Below are 21,136 nucleotides of genomic sequence, written 5' to 3' on the forward strand. Positions count from 1 at the left end.
CTAAGCAAATGTGTTTATAAAAACAGCTTACAACTTAGTCAACATGAAAACAAAAATTTTGTTGACACGGTGTTCTACAATGTTTTCTGAATTAAACCTGCGTATTTTAAAATGACATTCAACTTACAAACTTCAGGATTATCAACTAATTCAATGGAGCAGCTAATTAAGAGATTCTCAACTTTTTATTTCTTTGAGATCCATTTTAATATTGTGCTTCATCTACTGACAGGTCTGTCAAAGTGTCCCCTTCAGGTTTTGACATAACACGAAAAACCGAATCAAGGAACAGATGGAAACTACAATTTTATAACTAACACTACGCTTGAGTCCGTCTTTAGAAAGCAACTACCTGACTTTGTTATGAAACGCATGTGGGCTCAGTCAAAACTCCCAGAGCAACACTCTTCGCAGATTACGTTAGCACGTTGGTACAAATAATGTAATTTTTAAACCCAACATACCAAATTAATACAACTACAGTTTTGTTACTGTGTCTGAAAATGACAAAGCCGTAGGTTATAAACGAGCGAGCACGTCAGTGATCACGGATGGACTGTTTATGATTCAACGGGGACAGTGTTAAATGCAAATATAACTGAGCATTGTATAACCATGAATGAACAGAAAACTGTTGTAAAATATTATAATCAAGTGTATGGGTAATTTTTCTGCCTATCCAAAATACAATCAGCACATGCAAGTACGTCATCATTCTTGCCTCTTCAGAAGCCTCAAAACAGTTCTAGACGTACTTCACACTTTAGCACATCCTGTCAGTGCCCAATCACACAGGCGCCACTCCCCCTTCCCACCCGCACCCATCACGATCATTCCCCAGTCAGTACTTTGGTTGGTGGCGACGGCCGAGACGGAAACCGGGGCCTTTCGACGGCCAGACCAGGCGTGGATCCTCCATTACAGTCCACCTTGGGAACGCAGAGCGGGTCAGGCCAGGACCATTTAATACCGTGTTCTCGACCTTCGCGTCGAAATCTTCCAACAAATTATCATGTGATCTGCAGAGAAGTGGTGAAACAAGCAAAGTGCACATTCCAGTGCCATTGCCGCTGAAAATCAATTACAACAGAACAAAGAAACATAAACTGCCCAAATTAAATTATTTTCAACTTTAAAAAACACTTTCCAAATTGAACTTAATTAATCACAGTGTTTCTCATTAAATAAATCATCTTCACAACACAATGTCGAAAGAACAATCCCACAGACGCTTGTTCTTATTTTTAAAAGCAACCACGTAATGACCGGATGAATCGATGCATTCATTCTGACAAGGAAAGGAAACTGTTCACCCTTCTTTTCCGCATGCACACTAATCACAGTTTGTAATTTTGTTCCAGTGACATTACTGTTACTGCCGCTATATTTATTTACAAAAAGTACAAAAAGATCCACATTGAGTATCAATACATGAAGAATATCTTTGAATGTTTATTTCCATAATTTATTATTGGAAGGCAAAGTACAATATCTGAAACTGGGTAAAATCCACAGAGTCACAATACGATGTAACTTTGTTGTTATCCGCCTTCTCTGACGGGACATCATAAAAATTCACATTTCTGTTTCTCCATTTCTTCTATAAAACAAATACTAAGTTTCTAAATTTACTAAAATAATTATATAACAAAAAGGGTCTCAGACTAAATGTAATGTTTGACGTGCAAGAAGGAAGCTTGTAAGAAAGGAGAAGGGGGCAGCCGACGGGTCGCACTATGTAAGCCGGTGTACACGATACAGCCTCGAAGAAGTGGCCACCGTCAAAGTTGCAAACGGTACGATACGTTCAAAGCACCAGGCTGTCATGGCGTCCATCACGCATTTCAAATGAATGCTAAAAGTACGGTTAGCGAGTAGAAATCAGTCAACCCCCGGCCATAAATCTGGACAATGTCAACGACAAACGTGCCATCAGTGCTGCGTACGTAAAGCGCTCTCACAAAATGAAATACGCATTTCAACAGCATATCTGTAGGCGACTAAACTTTGTGCGTGCAGGAAGACGTAAGTCATGCAGATTCAGACGGGAAAATATAAAAAAAGTTCTGAAACGGCACAATTTTAATGATACTACAAATCAAATACATGAACAGAGATAATGAAGGTGATAATTGGGGCAAGGATCAAACAACTGAAAACAGCGTTAATTTGGCATAAGGTTTCACGTGTGAAAGCCGCTAACATTTCTCGAGTGAGAATCTTCACGATTTAGTAACATAACTCCACTGTTACATGAGAACAGTATTAACAAGTTGCAAGATATTTCTTATACACAAAGAAAATTAAATAAAATAAAATATCAAGTCTTAAACATTTCATCTCAATGTAAAATGCAGATGTTGTAACAACCAACGTACCACACTTTTATAAATGTGAAACGGTGGTTGCAGCAAGAAATGTGAAACTTTTCTCAGCCATCATTTAATTTGTGGACATAATTTTCATATCCAGTGTGAATTCATGTTTCATCTGCAGTCAAAGTTTTGTTAAAATTCACTTTTGGCTAAAACATTCAATTAAGAGCCACGTAAGGTTAAAGAGGAACTGCGACAGAAGATCAACGTAACAGATGAAATCATACACAAGGTCCAAGGCCAATTAGAATAAAATAAACTTGATATAATGGGAAGAAAACTTCTAGCAAGCAGCTTTTACTAAAATGTTAATATAACACGAGCGTAAGGTTAACACGTTATATATGGTTCTTAATTGAACGTAAGTTTATTGCAGTGTTAATTTAAAAACACTCAACTGAAGCAGTAATTCAGAGAAAATGCACCTGCAAATTATAGTCATGTGCCAAAATGCACAGCGATACGCGAATTAAACAACGCTACATCTGCGGTAGACTGTACATCAGGTTACTTAAAAATGGAATTAATTTTTAACTCAAATTATCCATTACAACATTGTAATATATTGTTGTAAATTCCCTCTGGGATACTTTCTTTGCTACAGCTTCAACAAGCTTCTGGCAGTGACCGACAGGAACCTCTGCGGATGTGTCGTGTGACATAGCATCTACGCAGAGACCGATTTTGTCCATGAGACTCAAACCGGATGTTGCATACTGCATTACACTCTCCACTGGCATCTTCTGAAGAATTTCTTCTGTAGATCTTTTCAGCATGATGAAGGACTGCATGGAGCTCAAGAGCGTATTGTTACGGTCTGCAGACAGCAACGCGTCGAAAAGTTCTTTGTGGCACGGCTGGCCAGAAGCGAGCTGACGATATAAATGACCTTGCCAAGTCTTATTGGACGGGGCTGAGCTCTCACTCAATATTTTACAGAGTCCATCAGGATCATGTTTCACAAAATACTTTATTACCTCCACTTTGGGCAACTCACCAAAAAATTTGTCTAAACCATCTGAATTCATAATATGGTCCAAGACGGCGCCACGTCCAAATCTGGCCACAACGTCACTGACACTCTCCTCCATTACTTCTGCAGTGCTGTTTGCAAGACTATTACTGCCTTTCAACACACTTAAGACTTCCTGATGCAGCCTCCGACTACAATGACCCACCTTACTTGCTTCTTCCAACACCGTTGCTAAACTTCCTTCGTTTGTAACAAAGAACTTGACGACATCAGCTGTACTCACGGACGGCGATGGTGATGACAGTACAGACTCAGGCTCCAGGTGAGCATCTTCGCTTCTACTTACACCACCTGTTTAGAAACATCTTTGTCACAACACTACTACATTTATGCCGTCTGAAAACAAAGTTTAATTTAACTTACTGAAAAACTAAGAACTCAGATAAAATATATAATGTCCAATGAGAAGAATATTTTGTTATAAACAATTCATCCATTCATTGTGTTGACCTCAGCCAGGTTTGAACCCGCGAACATTGGGTCCAAGGGCGAGAACGCTAACACTAGTGGCGACGTAATGTATGCCACAGCCGTCTAAAACCAACATGGTACGCTTGTGTAACAAAGCGAACGGCTGCCTTTTCCATACTGATCATTGTACGATGAGTTCCTCTTGGACTCTTAAAACAATTCCTGGTAGAAATTTATTTTTTGATAATTTTTTTTTTCCTGAAAATTAAATGGTGGGAACTTGGACTATCAGTGGCGACTGCTTTTATTACAAAGCGCGTTATACACAAATACTTGATTTCTACTCTCACCACATACAGATCTCATTAATATCATGGACGGATGCTCAGTCTCCTTGGAGTGAAATAACGCATTACCAACACCACAGCTGGGGCAGAATAGGTGCATGAGACTTGCGTCACCAAAGGTGCCAAATGGTTCATACGGTAAGATTTCTAAATTGATTTTACACATCTAGGGTGAGGGTCACTGGTTTGAAATTCATGTCTGGCAAAAACCACTTCGGAGCCAATGAATCTGTGAGGTCCAGTTTGAATATCAACTGGTTTAGGGTTCTTGAAAGGTTATTCCCAGTCATACAGTGGGCTAAAACACTGAATTTGGCCACAACTTACCTTTACTGATTATACTTGGCGACCTATCACTTTCCACTTCTAGTGACTTCACGTAGTCCTGGAAATGATCAACAGTATAAGCAATTGTTGGTACCAGCACATAAATAATAAATGAACCTCAATGTACTAAAAATACCTTCATTATTCTTAAACCTTCAAAACTTAAAAAATAAAAAGAAATAAATGTAGAATAAAATTTTTCTTGGATATTATCCATCGTGTAGTAAATATAAAACGTAAAACGACGTTTCGGAGATGGGACTCTATCTCCGTCTTCAGGTTCCTACTCAGTTGGGCCCACTAGATAGAGCTAATCCCTATCTCCGAAACGTCGTTTTACGTTTTATATTTACTAGATGATGGATAATATCCAAGAAAAATTTTATTCAATTGACTCTTCACCATCGTCAAGAAGTTTTAGATTTGATACAAATAAATGTAGCTTAACACTGAGTTAGTAACCGCAACTCACCTCATTCATTGTCACGGTACTAATCTCCGAAAATTAAAGACAGATTGATTTGATATTAGACATACAGATTTTAGTGGCGAGTTTTACACCACAAAACAATTAAATACATTAATATAAACACGAGTCCAAAATCCTTAATTTTCAAGCTAAGACCAGAAGTTTGAATAAAACAATTTCAGATGAGCAATGATAAGGAATTCTTCTTGGGCTACCAGCCACGTAAGGTGGTTTAATGGAGAAAACAACAACGCTTTGAGAACCGCCTTCGTCCTCGTCCTCAGGGTACTCCCCTGAGGACAAAGCACAACTCAACAGCAGAGGTAATCACATCTTTTGAAACTAACAACAGCTGTGCACTCACCTGAAGAATTGTCTTGGCATGAGATATCTTTGGATTAGCTATCGGAAGTCTGTTAATACTAGCTTCATCCAACCGGCTCAGATCACCGATAGTATGGATGTTTTTACGTGTCAGCTCAACAACCAATGCCTTTGTCCTAGAATCGTAACCATATCAGAAATAAATACACAGAGTTATGCGATATTTTCCGCTACATCTCAAAACGTTCAGAGGCATTCCAGCTTCGGGGTTTTATTTAGACGACGACATCCATTACAACTGACATGAAGCGCTCAAGAAACATAAAATATTCACTCAGTCCTACCGAGTGAGAACATCTTAAAACCAAGCAGATGTATAGTGGAAAAGGTCCCCATGCCCAAGCACCATGCCATTAAGGTGTAATGAGAGTAGAGGTGAGAGGTCAGCTTCATGCTCCTGCGTCCAGACAGGGACTGGCCTGTACAGCAAGTGAAGTGAATTCGAAGAAAGCGCACGCACATATCAAAGGACCAGTAAGACTCGTATTATAATCGCGTTCCAGTTTACACAGAATGGAGAGATTCATACTTACCACATGACATGTGTTGTGAGACGGGGCGCAACGCATTCAATTGGATGGTTACAGTTGATCAGCGCCGGGAAGAAAGCATCTTGACTGTTCAAAAGTTCTGTGGCAGTTTCTTCCACTGACCCCTGTGATGTCACACCAGTAAGATCAGGCGAACTTTGACTCTGTGGCGAAGTTTCTAAAGACGTAAAACACACATCGGCTATATTACTGCTGATTCAACTTGCGTGGTTTGATGAATCCACTTCAGAACAACAAAACTTACAAAAACACAACCACACATTTGTGTTTCGGAGTCCAACATTTCAGTGATGCAGTTATAACCACAAACTATTTCAAAAGAGAAACTGCACGTTGCTCTTACTAGGAGAGGAGAGGAGCAACAGATTCTGTCAATAGTAACGGGTGAGGCACATTTATTCTGGGAACACTAAACTATAATACATTAGCACACAAGAAGAAGCAGCTTCTCTTTCAATTACATCACTTAGAGTCCCATGAACATGGCACTTTCAATTATGAAGAAAGAGAAATACAGCAGGGAAAAAAAACTCTAACCTTCTGCATACGGAGTCGTAGCGGTCGAGAGGGCAGGATCAGAGCTTTTATCGTGGATACCGGTGTCGATGCTAACCGCTGCACACTGTGTTCGCGCCTTTCTTCTCCTACCAAGTAGCATCCTAGTTGGAGAATGCGGCGAGCGTCGTTTGCTCATGCTTGTACAGGCACTATCCACAGCGTCATGTGTGGAAAACAACCTTGTGCCTGATACCTCAGGATCAGGAAACCACACCCGCTTTTTCTGAACCAATGAAAACAAGTACACGTAAAAAAGTTCAGAGAACAAATAAGCAGAAATTTCTTGTTCATTCAGTTTACAACACGATATTAATTACTTGATCAAATACGCTTGGTGACTATTAAATGCAGATTGGGAGCAATATGGGAATAGATCACGTCTTACTTTAAGTTTAAGCCATGCAACTCACAGGAAAACGTGTCCCAGTACCGATTTGTCCACCACAAATTCTATATAGACTACCCTGGGCATGTATTTTGGAATGGATTACATATTTCCGACCTTCTTTGTAAATACAAACTGTTGTATGGAAAGTTAGATATCCACCAAGCTTTCAGTGACGACGCACACGCACAAGAAGTTTTGAATGTGCAAGAGAGCACGCATATCTATGTACATGGAACGCATAGACCAGCTGGTGGTACCCAGAGATTTCCTAAATCCTTATTCAGACAAGCAGTTTGATTCAGAAACAGAAAAGGGGGGGGGGGGGGATAAGAAGGAAACAGCAGCCTACTGTAAAGCATCTACTACCTTCACAGGGCAACACAGTAAAAAACAGACAAAAGTCCAATTCCAAATGGGATTTGAACCTATGATCCAAATACAAGGGGGGGGGGGTATATGACTCTAGAATTTTATCATCACTTTAATTTAGCAAGTAAGAATGTGAAGATGGCTGCCTTCTGGGTTGTAGTACCGTACAATCTGGTATATGTTTATCGACGTTTCAGATGTCCTTGCTGCCTTCATCATCAGGGCGATGAGTAAAAGTGAGTACTCGTACATCTTTAAATTCACTGCTGTGAAAACCTCGACTGCTACTAAGTATGAGTACATACAACATAAACATACCTTAGAAGGTGGGGTACCCTGTTCACCAGACTGCTTCAGCACCCGTTTATAGGGAATTTCAGCAAGGCTGGAAACGCAAGATGGTGACGGAGTCTCACATTCTGAAACTGAACACTGCAGCCTGGAAAACAACAGACATCTACATTAAACAATAAAAGTATCTACGTGGTACATAACTGACATAAAAGTCGTTCTTGCACCTCATCACACAATGAGAGCTCGCAGCACTAAATAAAAGCAAGTCATCAGCTTCATGCTCCAGCCACTAGGATCATCAGATCAAGGGCGCGTTTCAAGCAGCGTCACGAGAAACGCGCGCAGAACTACGGTGTGTGAAAACACGAAAGCAACAGACCACGTGGGAAGTTAATATTAAAATTAATCTTTCTGAAGTAGGATGTGGGTGGACTGGATTCATCTGGCTCTGGAAAGGATCAAGTGGCAAGATCCTGTAAAGTTTTCCATAAGGAAAAGGCAATTTTCCGTCAAGCTGCGTGATTATCAGCTTCTCAAGGACTCGCTCATATTTGGCATGTCATGGGTTCAAATTTTCAACCGCAGACCAGCTAATCTGACTGAGGGTTTTCAATACACCCCGGCAAATTCAAAGGTAATACCTCACGCAAGACCATGATTGATTCGTCTCACATCATTACCAGGCAATGCTATGCAATCTGGGCTCTTGACAGCATCATTAAATAACTTACAAATAAATGAATTAACAAAACTGTAATTAATCTGAAACAGAGCCAATGGCATCTCATTTTGGGTATTCATCAGTGTTTGAACATGCACACAAAAGTTTACATGGTACTTACCTCTCTAAAGGTGTTAAGCTAGATTCAGTGCCTGCATCTGACACACCACACGGAAGTTTCCTGCTCGAAAGTGGTGGCGTAGCAGCAATGCTTCTGATTTCTTCAGATTTCTGTGGGACAACAGGCGACGAGGCTTGCGAAGTTCCCACGTCATTTACGGCAACTGCAAGACCAACCATGTACTGTGCCCGCCCTCCTGTCGAGCGCTTACGATGATTCTTCTGAGTCTGATTTGACTCGAGGCTTCCTAATGGTGAAGAGAATGCTCGAAGCAATGAGCGTGGACTGCTGAGTAAGGACTTTGGAGATGAGGGCAACAAAGCTTTATCGTTATCTGATAATGTATTGTTACACTGTGATGGCGTACCAACAGGACTCCTATCACAGACTGATTCTTCATTTACATTCTCAGCATTGTGTGATAATCTCTTTGTTTTGGAAATTCCTGTATCAACATGGTCATTAATATTAGAATCTACTTGTCCAAGAGAAACTTCAAGTGCCACACGACTGGAACTTGCCGATCTCTTACGAGGCCGTAACGGCGAGGCCAATTTAGAATCTACCGCTGAAATATTTGTGTCATTCGACTCCAGTGCTTTATTTATATCTGATATATCTATAAAATGGTCATCAGATGTTTTTTCCTGAGCAAATGCTTTAAGAATATCATCTGCACCAGACGTTTTATGGTCCAATTTGGATATAATATCCTCTTTAATTTTTTTGTTACCCTTGTCTTTGCAATGGTCGATAGTGACAGACTTTGGCGTGACCAAACGCCGTGCTTCATCTTCCACAAGTTCCGCTTCACCCAACACTTTTTCTGAATATGAGAATATAATTTTACTTCCCTGTATCTCCGCGTCACTTACGACTTCTGAATCTTGGTCAACTTTCCTTTTTGTACCTGAACACTTGGAACTTAATTCTGTGGTGTCATCCACAGGACAAATCTTTATACTTTCATCAACATTTGAAGACCCCAGTTCTTGTTTCAATATGGGTTTTGGAGCATCATCTCTCATGACAGACACATTTTCATTTTCAGACTGCTTAGATTGTTTCGTGAGATCAGTCACAATAGTACTATTTGATTTCAACCCACTAACACGGTGCTTGAAAGTGGATTTTGAAGCAGCAATTAAAGGAGTAATTTCAGATTCTGACATGTCAATCCGTTGCTTTGACTTAGATAGTGAAGTGTCTTCTTCGGTGGTTGTCGAAATAAACGTTTCAGATTCAGATGTTTCAATCTGTTGTTTGGATGGAGGTTTTAAAACACCTTTGACATCTGTAAATACATTATCTTGACATTTTAAAATGTTAATCTGTTGCTGAAATACACCATCCTCTGAAGCTGATGAATTAATCTCCTGTTTAGGATGAGGTTTTATACTGCCATATTTTCTTTTTGTTGAAACACAAGCCTCAGATATTGGTGTACTAAGTCGGTGCTTTGATCTAAGTCTTCGAACCTCTTCATTACACTCGGATACTGACGCGTTAATCTGGTGGTCGGATTGAGGCACCGGAGGGTCTCCTCTGCCGACTACTGAAATGTTATCCGCAGAGTCCGAAGTGTTAATTTGTTGCCTGGACTCCAGCTTCTGAGTGTCCTCACTCCTGACTGCTGAAACATCATTCTTCAATACTGATACATCAATTTGTGTCTTGAACTGGTACTTCAAAATGTCTTCTTTCCTAACACTTGAAATAATGCCTTCAGAATCTGATATGTTAATCTGTTGCTTGGAATGAGGTTCTGTAGAGTCTTCATTGACAACACTTGAAACATTCACCTCATGTTTGGACTGAGGCTTTGGGAAATCTTTTTCACCAACTCTTGAAACGTTACACTCAAACTCTGATGTGTTAATAATCTGCTGTTTCAGTCGAGGCTTTGAAGTGTCTTCTTTGCCAAATTCTGAAGTGTTAATCTGCCTTTTGGATTCCTGTTTTGGATTGCCTTCACTGCTACCTGTTATAACATTATTTTCAGATACAGGCTGCCTTGACTGCAGCTTTGGGTTGCCTTCACTGTCTACCATCAAAGCATTACTCTCGACTACTGATGTGTCAATCTGCTGCTTAGACTGAGATTTCAAACCATCTCCTTCACACACATCAGACTTTGAAGTGTTGACGTGTTTCTTGGATTGCCGTTTATCACTATCTTCATTCATGGATGGTGGAACGTTAACTGTGGATGACATATTAATCTGTTTCTTAGATATAGGCTTTAGACTGTCTCTTTTGCTAGTTCTTGACACTTTATCTACAGATTTTGATCTGTTACACTGTTGTCTGGTTCGAAGTTTTGGAGTTTCTTCATTTTTGAGTATTAAAACATTACTGTTGGTTACTAATGTATTAACCTGTTTCCTGCATTGAGGTTTCTGAATGCATTCTTTGCCAGCTTTCAAAATATATTTCTCAGATTTTGATGTGCTAGTCAGTCGCTTAGATCGAAGTGTTGGTTTATCTTCTTTGCCAACTGTTGAAACACTCTCATATGTGATCTGTTGTTTGGATCGAAGTTTTGGAGTGTCTTCTTTGCAAACAACTGAAACGTCATCGCTGGATTTGGACGTATCAATCTGTTGTTTGGATCGACGTTTTGGAGTGTCTTCTTTGCAAATAACTGAAACGTCATCGCCGGATTTGGACGTATCAATCTGTTGTTTGGATCGACGTTTTGGAGTGTCTTCTTTGCAAACAACTGAAACGTCATCGCCAGATTTGGACGTATCAATCTGTTGTTTGGATCGACGTTTTGGAGTGTCTTCTTTGCAAATAACTGAAACGTCATCGCCGGATTTGGACGTATCAATCTGTTGTTTGGATCGACGTTTTGGAGTGTCTTCTTTGCAAACAACTGAAACGTCATTGCCGGATTTGGACGTATCAATCTGTTGTTTGGATCGACGTTTTGGAGTGTCTTCTTTGCAAACAACTGAAACGTCATCGCCGGATTTGGACGTATCAATCTGTTGTTTGGATTGACGTTTTGGAGTGTATTCTTTGCAAACAACTGAAACGTCATCGCCGGATTTGGACGTATCAATCTGTTGTTTGGATTGACGTTTTGGAGTGTCTTCTTTGCAAACAACTGAAACGTCATCGCCGGATTTGGACGTATCAATCTGTTGTTTGGATCGACGTTTTGGAGTGTCTTCTTTGCAAACAACTGAAACGTCATCGCCGGATTTGGACGTATCAATCTGTTGTTTGGATCGACGTTTTGGAGTGTATCCAGTACTGACGATTGAAATATTAACCTCAGATAATGTGTTAATCCACTCCTCAGACTGAGGTGTTAGAATGTCTTCTTTACCACTAGATGAAACATTATCCTGAAGTTCTGAGGTGTTAATATGTTCCATGGTTTGAGGTTTTGGAGTGTCTTCATTGCCAACTACTGGAACATTAACATCAGATAGTGTTACATTAATTTGTTGCTGCTGCTCAAACTGATGTTTCAATGTGTCTTCTTTCTCAATTGCTGAAACATTATCCTGAAACTCTAATCTGTTAATCTGCTGCAAGCATCTATGTTCTGGAGCACCTTCTTCAGCAGCTGTTGAAATACCATTCTCAGACACCATGACTGGAGAAATATTATCTTCAGGTCTTAACATGTTAGTCTGTTCCCTGGTTCTCAGTTTCAGAGTATCACATTTGAGAGTCATCAAAACACTATTCGCAGTTGTAGGTTTGTCAAACTGTTGCTTGGATGCTGATTTTGAAGTATAGTTCTCAGTCACAAGTGCAATACTTTCGTCAGATTCGGACTTGCTCTGATGCTTAAATCTGAGATATGATGTGTCATCTACTACAAGCGGAACACCACCCTCAGATTTCAATGTATTATACCTTCGTGGCCTATGTTTACGAGGACCAACATTCATAACCACATCTGACACTCTTATCTGTTCATTAGACCTGGATTCTGAAACATAATCTGCCGTAACAACTGGAACACTTCCCTTGGATTCTGTAGTATCTGTTTTGGCAACACTCGAAATATTACCTTCGCATTTTGATGTAATAGTCTCTTTTTCAGATCTTGGTTTTGGAGTATCATCTCCAGAAGTTGAGACACTATCCACACTGACCTTGTTGGCAGATTCTTTCATGCTGTCACCTACTGAAGAATTGCTACCTAATGGTATACTTGGCTTGTCCTGTACTGAATCCATCTGATTAATATCAGAAGAGTTACCATACAGAGTCCGAGTAGCAGGAAGAAGTTTCAGGCGATAAGTTTCTTCCATTTCACTTTTGGCCGTTGCAGACTTTTCCTCCTGCATACCTGTTGGTGTTTTGCTGCCAGGAGTATATACTTTAAAGGGAGAATTACAGTGTTCAGGCATAAGAACCACCAGTTTCTGGTCACCCTGAGATATATTAACCTCAACACCAGGATCTAAAGTAGTATCAATTCTACAAACAGACACACTACATTTGTGCATAAGCGGAAACCTAGAAGCTATGAGCGATGAAGCACTTAAATCCTGAGAACTTTCAATAACATCCTCAGAGTCTGCAACTTTCTGGAACTCAGTCTGTACTTCTTGTGACCCAGTACTAGTGTTCTCTGTTTCAAAGCATGGCAGAGTTACCTCTGATTCAGAAAAAGATGTTTCTTCACACCGTAGAGAAGTCTTCAAATCTAGTTTGCTCATGCTATTTTCTGTAAATATTTCTTTTTGTGACAATGTAACCACATTGCTCACTGTCTTACTTGTCTGAACGTCTAATTCTTCTGAACATTCTGAAGCCTCAAATTTGCTGTTCATACTTTCACGTGTATTTAGATAAGGAACAGTCACCTTCATCGGCTTTTGAGAGCTTGACGTGTGTTTTAAACCGGAACCTGCAGTGTCATAACCAACCACGGTTTTGATATCTTCATCCAGCCTGGTTGCAGAAGAACAAAGCTCGCGTGATGACTGAATATCACACGGTGTCTTTACATTAAAAGCTGAACATCGTGACCTCTGTCTTGTTACCATCTTCTCATGGCTAGTTACCTTCTCTTTGTGAAAACCATCTGTACTTGCATTCACTGATATGGAAAAGTCTTCATTTTCAAAGGATTGTACAGACATCCCCTTTTCTATGCTTTTATCAGAAAGTGATTTTATAAGTTCTGGAAGAATTTGGCTTTTTGCTGGAAGAATACCTTCCTCACTGGAACAGACAGCTGGCAATACATCTGTCAACATAGGTGAAGTTACTGCTGATGCTTCTGTTGAAGTTAATAATGCAGCTGTTCCTGTCACACCGAGAACAGTGATCTCCCCTGCTGCGGCCGTTACTGGTGAAGCTACCAACATTTCAGGATTTTTTGACAGGCTGCTCTTTACATCCTTTCTGAGTAAAGGAACCAAGTCTTCTTCAATTATTGAAGTACGCAAAGCACTCTGATGATGAGATGAAGCAGATCTTTTAATTGACATCTGGACTGCATTTAAATCATCCTTCAACCCCGTTTCATCAAATTTTCTCTTTCTCCTCTCTGATGACACATGCTCAATATGAATCAGACTGTGATTATGTTGAGTCCTCTCGCTATTTTCTTCCTCATGTTCCACTTCAGTATTATGCAACTCAAATGTTTCAGTACCAGATGTCAACAGAGAAAGTGCGCCACCCATCTTCAAACTGCAAGCAGTTTCACCTGCTACGTCTGCAGGCTTGTCCTGGTCAATTTCTTTTCCACTGCTTCCGAGTAGCGTCACGGCACTCTTCAATTTGGACGTGAAGTTTCCAAACCTTGCAGATGGTTTTAAATTTGTATCATTGGAACTAATAATTATTTCCTCTTTTGGCTGTAATACAGATGTCTCAAGAACAGGAGTATAATTTACAACCTTTACCTTCGGAAACACAGACTTAACACTTCTTTTGCCACTTCTAACATCATCAGCCACACATCCACTATGTTTATGTGAATCATTGCTTTCAGAAGCGATTTCATCAACATCATCTTGTCCCCCCTTTCTCAGGTTATATGGATCTTCTTTACTGGTCCTTGTTTCAGTTGATGTTTCTAAACAGAGTACATTTTCATTCTCTATTCCTAAACCTGAGGACTCAGGTTCAAATGTTTCCAAACATGGTAAAGTTTCATTTTTTATTCCAATGGCCAAGAGCTCATCAGTGTTAAAAGGATTTGGATCACAGGGTTTTATATTATCTGTCAGCATTTCATTATGCACTTTTTGGAAGGTCTCTATATTATTCACCACACTTGGTTCACATATTTCTGTATCAGTTGCCAGTACCTTCTTAGATAAAGTGTCATCGCTCTCTGAAATGTTTTGCTTGGTAAACTTCACGTCCTTTACAGGAGCTTCAGTTTTTGATTTCAAAGATTCTCTGTTAGTTAATTTAGAGGGCACTTTACTACCAGAAAAATTTTCTTTAATGACTTTCTCCTCCAATTTTGCACATGGTTTCATAGGCTCAGTAATGACTTTCACATCTACTGCTTCATTACTCACCGAATTACAATTACATCCAGCAACTTTTCTCACTCTTGCTTTTGAGGGTCTATGACTGTTTTGTCTGTCAATTTCTACATTAAAGGCCTGTTTCTTATCATGGGCTAGTGATGACTCATTACTAGAAGTCATAACTTGCGAGCTATCATTTAAATCTTTAATGCTAGATGATTCACGAGACTTGCTGTTACACTTGTTAGCTTCCACAGATTTCAAAATTTTCAATTTCTGTTGACTTTCAATAGTTGGCAACGATGAGATTTCACGATTCTGAGGCATGGCCACAACATTTTCATTTACCTTATTATGAGTTTTCCTAGATCTGGTTTTCTTGACCACTGACTGTGACCTTCCAGAAGCGACTGGTAATAAAGAAGGACTTGGATTGTCAACAGAAGCAGTTTCTGGACCTGTAATGGCCTCTTCCACAGTCACTTTTGTCACATTGTCATCAGTACCACGCTTAGAGGCACTACGGCTTCGAGACGAGCGTTTTAATGCCTTGGGCTTCTTACCGTCTTTCCTTTTGACATATTTGCTACCTGATTTAGAAAGTCTGGCTTCAGGTATTGCTTCCTTATGCTGTACTTTTGTTTCCATCTGCTGTGCTATCTTACTCTTACCCTTGAAAGGAGGCAGTTTAGGATCCCCAGGATTTCTCTTTAGAGGGCTCTTGATCTTACGGCGACTGCTGCTACTAACCTCATTTAAAGGCAATTCCTTATCATGCTCTATGTTTAAAGGTGGCGTGGTTTCCAAAGCTGAAAACGTTTTGGTTAAAATGAAATCTTCAACTTTCTCTACAACTACCTTCACAGGACTTAATGTCTTTCTCCAGTCAGAGACTTCACATTCTACATCACTGCTCTGTGTGCCCACTGATGCTTCTACAATGGACACAGAAGTGACATGGCTGTCTTCCACGACCTCTGCGAGCTTAGGAAGAATTTGTTGCGATTCATATGGTGTCTCAGGATTATGCAGGCAAGGTTCAGCAATAACAGATGTGGTCACATTATTATCTAAAGTCTCTAAACTCAGATGAATCGTCCGAGCACTGCCCTTCCTGCTGTCGACTTCATCATCATCTGCAGTAAGTGTAATAGACACAGGCTTAAAGTAATTTGTAAGAGGATTGTCAGTGTTGACTACAACTGGTTTTCTTGTGGAAGACTTGGTGGAATGGTCAACTTTCTGAACACATCCTGTCTTGTTCTTATTTGATGCTTCTATTAGCAATGGATTACTGGAACCTGGAACTATGTTAGTAATATCAGAAGCCCTGGGAGACATATTTTTGTCTGTCAAGACCGCCAGCGATGCGGTTGGCAATTCCAGTATTTCCTGCAACTCCACGGGAGAAGCAAGTATATTATGAGAGTCTGGGTGACCCTGCTTACTGCTCCTCATAATTACATCTTGGCACACCGCCGGCTCCTCCAGTGGAAATGAAACAGGGGCATCAATTCCACCACTGGCAACAGACGTAGGAGCTGGGGTTGAAATTGACACCCTGATTGCCACTTCAGGATTGACTGAAATATCTTGCTCATGAACTAGCTCTGATTCAGCAAGTTCTGGCGTATCCTTGCTTGGTACTAAGATAGAAGTTGGCAAACGAACAGCAACAAACTCCAAGTTCAGTTTCCTGCCATTTGAAGGTAGTGTTGTTGGTTCACAATGATCAGATAAAAGTGTAAGAGACAATGGAGAATTAGGAGGCTCTGATTCTGCCTGGACTTGGGTGTCAAGAATTTCATGAGATAAAACTGGCTGCTTGGGTATATCTGCACTTACAGGAGAGTTATTACCACTGATAGAAGCTAACACAATAGAGCCTTCATGATCAATCATCATCTTTTTGCGGTACTCTGCCAATCTTTGTAATGAACTGGGTGGTTCCAGCACTTTCAATGAAGAAGCAATTAGAAGTTCTTTGGCTTCTAAAGCAATTGCGTCATTTCTCAGTGGCTCAATTACTCGCTGGGGAGCAGCAAAGTCAGACCTGAAAGCAAAGATTAATGACAATAAACACATCAAAGCGCTGCATGTCTCACTAGGCATCACTGAAACAAACAGCAGTAATAATTGGACCAAATCGAGATAAAGTGACAGGAGTATGAGGAAAAATATTCAATTATATCTTAATTATTTCACTAAATATTATTCAAGTAATAAAATCATGGACAAGACGGGCAGAAGGCAGATGGGACACACATACACAATTTTAAGCAGAAAATATGAAGGAAAGATATTACTTGTGAGACATAGACATATACAGAGTGAACGTTCAATGCCTTACAGGTTTTTTTTTTGTTACGCAGTCCTGCATGGCAACTGTTCAACACTCTTACTTGAAAACATCAGTCTTTATTACATACTACAGTAAGCTTTCTCTCTTCCTTCATCCTACATTTTATTCCACACTTTATTTCTAATGGAAAGCTTGAAATCAATCAATCAATCAATCCAGTAACCGTCTCTTCGCACAACACAAAAAATTAGAAGGCACTGAAAAACAAAGTTTTATCAAGAACAAATCCATTCCCTGGAGTCAATTATTTTATAAATTAGTCTTCAGGAAGTGGATGTGAATGGGTAGATTAAATTCAACTGGCACATGATTGATTTCAATAGCAGGACCTTGTGATTCAGTTGCCATGAAAGCTTCAAATCTTAAAAATTAAGAGGGTGTTCGCCAAGACCTCACGCACTTTCATGATGCAATTATCATTCGCAGAGTACGTTCAACTTCTTCAACGAAGAACCTTCCTCTATTTCTGTACTTCTAAGATGGTAAACTTCATGCTTTGAAAGATCACATAGTCCACTCACGTGTCTTGGGAACTCTCGGATATAAGCGAGTCTTCCTGCACAGGCTGGATTGTGCTATTGTACAGGGCAGGAATGTCATCTTTCCTGCGTCTGAATACTTCTTTCTGGTGTTTTGTCAGAATACGACCCTCATCCCGTAACTGCCGAAGTAAGGACTGGCGGCGTTTACTTGGCTAAAAACATTTAAAATCAGAGATAAACGAAACTTATGATAAAACAGCCTGCAAGAGGAGAAATAAATTAGGATTAAATGCACTGGGAAATGATACGGCGCAATTAATGTTTAAAATAATTTTACATTTGTTTGCACTACCAGTACACAAACTTATAAATATGAGATGTTACAATGATTTATAATCATGCAGAGTGGCCTGCAATGTTTTTCCTTCCAAAACAATTAACCTAATAAAAAAGCATACTTTTCACCAATATTCTATCATCATACACAATTACTAACCATACACTAAATACCACTAGTACTAATCCTATCACAAAAAAGTGATATTATTACTGACATGGAGCTAAAATTTATGGTTTCCAATGGCATTCTTACAATATTTCAGGAAATCGGTCAACTTGCATGAGATTCGAGGTTTTTCACGCGGAGTTGAGACTGTGGTCTTTTAGGTTGCAGGTGGTTACCAATGTTCTGGAAAGATATGACTCTAGGAGGAAGGAGCTTCCATCAAAACACTAGAAACCACCTTCGAGACTGCATGTCACAACCCAAAAGATGACAACATGGAACACGAACACCCACCCACACACAAACAAGAGACCAAGTAAGGAAATCATCCCAAATTCCTTCCAAAACTTAAAACTAAGTTCTTATGGTTCAGATACACAGAAACGATACGCCATCTACACATCACAATTAAAGTTCCCTTGCTTGTACTTTATTATACGAACCTTTTCAGTTTCTTCGGGTAAGACAAAGATTGCATCAGGAACCGAGTCAAGGGGCTTTCCCTTAGCATCCAGTTGGCTAAAGGTATCACTGACATCATCAGATACAATACAGAATATGTTTGGTATCTGCCCACTTTTGCCTGAGTAGTTTTTCCTTGCTTCCTTAAGAACTTGTGGTACGTTAGTATTGTCTTTAGCAAATGCTGGAATAACTACATTATCCCAGAACTTTGTGGTTACGTGTCTAATTTCTTCGACAGGATGCCTGAAGCCAGCTTCCAGCAATGCTGACATCCAACCAAGAAAGTCTTTGACTGATTTCTGAGGCAAGTAAGTCTCGATAAAAGTGAAATAACATTTCCACATTCGATGCAACGATTCGTGCCAAAATTTTGTACTTCCATCCTGAAGTGGGTTCACTTGTAGAAAAGAAAGAATGGAATTTGACAGACTAGCCACCATTGGAATAGCAGCTGTAACACTGGCTGCCTTCATGTTCTTAAAAAGTGTCTCCAAGCAGCTCATTATGAGTGCACCCACAGTGTTGTACCATTCACCTGAGCGTTCAAATACAGAAAACAAATGGGAAACCTTCACCACAAGATTCATTGCATTTGTAATGTAGTTTGTTGGTTTGGACACACATCCTCTGTCTGAAATTAAAAAAAGAAAAAGTGGCTGAGAAATGCTTTAATACATGCATAAGTAGCTTCAGTTATGAAGCGACATTTATATATGGAACAGTACCTACCGGGATTCTCAACGTCAACTGATTTGTTTTAGTCTAGGATGCTTAAAATTAATTAATGGGATGGATTAATAATATCATAAAATGTATAGCAAAAATAATAAAATAGTCCATATAATCCCCTGGCCAATATATGACATAGAAGTGTTTAAAAAGTAAGAGTAGGTACTACTTCATGCGAATTCACGCTTGTTTCCCACCAATCGTGTGGCAGTCTGTTATCTGTCACGATTGTTTAGAGAAAGTATGGATCATTATCTGGTGTGCAGGTAAACAGTGATCCTAAAACAACAGCTGTATTGAAGACTTTTTCCTTCAGATTTTGATGTCATATAGACTCACCAACTTCAGCCCTCAAGTTGGACATAGTATGTTTCTTTGAAAACGTTGGCATCTACCTACAAGTCTACACAGTGTCATAACCCAAAAGAACATCACCCTCACCACCTTGAAAAACCAAAATTCGCTTCCTGGCAGATGCAATTCATCTTCAAGATCCTTACTGAGGACGGTATGGCAACCAGCAACTGAAATCCCACCTTCTTTCCAATCTAACAAAGATCAGAATACACAACCTCCAGTGTGTGTGTCTATCATGATTTCATTCAATGACGCTGAAAGGTATCTGCTGCATTAATCCCAAGACTGTCCTTCAAGTGATGCCACTAAAAAAACCTTGCATCGACTGCTCAAGAGAATCCATTCCCCTAGTTCTTGGCCAATCCTGCTCACCAGTGAACAGTCTGTCAGTAAGGGGCATGTGTGTAGACATGCAAACGTAAGTGCTTTTGTCCCAAAAGCTTTTAAAGCTACCACTCCTCCAAAAGAAACCTGCACATCCCAATTCTGACTTAAAATTACCGTAAAGTAACTACAAGTACAAATATGGTATTACTGGGAAAAGAAAAAGTCCTTAATCAGAAAATTTCATTTCAGTTTTATATTAGGTAGATGAATAAAATTATAATCAAAATTACTTTCTATCAAACTGAGAACCGCAAATTTACTTTCCTACATAGGATATTTTAATTGTTTTCAATTTCTACATCTACAGCAAAAATCACCTGGTAGGAGAAGATATCTGGACTTGCTTTTCGACGATTGCCGAGTTCCGCATATATCACCATACGGTATCATCATGATGATATTCTGTACAGCTTTGAGTAGTGGCACAGCCTCATTTGAAGACGTGGGGCAGTGTTTAACCAAAGCTTGACAAATTTTCATAGCCACAGTCTCACACACTTCATTTATGTCCAGCGTTGGAACGTTGCAAATGGCAGCTTTGTGGAAAGATTTGTAAAGCTCCAGCCACATGGGCAATATTTCCATAGCCTAAGAAGCAAAAGAATAATATCAGAATTAAAAAAAAAAAAATGTATAATTAATGGCAATCCGAATGTCTTATTAGGTCAGGAATGGACAAATCTCCACCATCGAAACTTGCCTGGTACAAACAGTCCACGGACACTGGAAGTGTTTTGCACAACAAAGGTCAATGCGAGTCTTCTGAAAATTTCAAAGGATACGCAGTATCCTTGTCCGCAGTCCACGTAAGTTGATACAAGCTGCAGCACGAGTTGCAAATGCTGCATTCTACAGTGCATCGAGTGTAATGAAAACATTTGTGTCTGTACGCTTATTAAGTTTCAGGTAATTATGCCAGATGACAGGGTAGCCTGTGATGAATTTGAAGCGAAGTACTGAAAAATATGGCAAAGTATTTTGCAGTGCCATCAGAAAGAAAAGCAATGACGAAGTAATATTAAAGTACCACAGACTAC

At 39.7% G+C, this 21,136-nt stretch overlaps 1 protein-coding gene across 4 annotated transcripts in view; it reads right to left on the reverse strand.

The window, feature by feature from the left end:
- The window catches only part of LOC110839264 (Rap1 interacting factor 1), a 29,385-nt gene continuing 8,249 nt past the window's right edge, over positions 1-21,136 (reverse strand). For all 4 annotated transcript variants that reach the window (XM_022083315.2, XM_022083317.2, XM_022083316.2 and 1 more), the window contains exons 11-20: positions 20,417-20,687; positions 18,605-19,257; positions 17,696-17,868; positions 8,349-16,865; positions 7,531-7,651; positions 6,435-6,678; positions 5,880-6,054; positions 5,327-5,462; positions 4,494-4,551; positions 1-3,699 (exon numbers count right to left, since the gene is read on the reverse strand). In XM_022083315.2, coding sequence (XP_021939007.2) covers positions 2,906-3,699; positions 4,494-4,551; positions 5,327-5,462; positions 5,880-6,054; positions 6,435-6,678; positions 7,531-7,651; positions 8,349-16,865; positions 17,696-17,868; positions 18,605-19,257; positions 20,417-20,687 — 11,142 coding nt within the window. In that variant the 3' untranslated portion in view covers positions 1-2,905. The remainder of the gene's footprint in view (positions 3,700-4,493; positions 4,552-5,326; positions 5,463-5,879; positions 6,055-6,434; positions 6,679-7,530; positions 7,652-8,348; positions 16,866-17,695; positions 17,869-18,604; positions 19,258-20,416; positions 20,688-21,136) is intronic.

This window comes from Zootermopsis nevadensis, unplaced genomic scaffold (genome assembly GCF_977971745.1).
Source record: "Zootermopsis nevadensis isolate Lab colony 2312 unplaced genomic scaffold, Znev_1.0 Znev_ptg000007l, whole genome shotgun sequence".
NCBI classification, from domain to species: Eukaryota; Metazoa; Arthropoda; class Insecta; order Blattodea; family Termopsidae; genus Zootermopsis; species Zootermopsis nevadensis.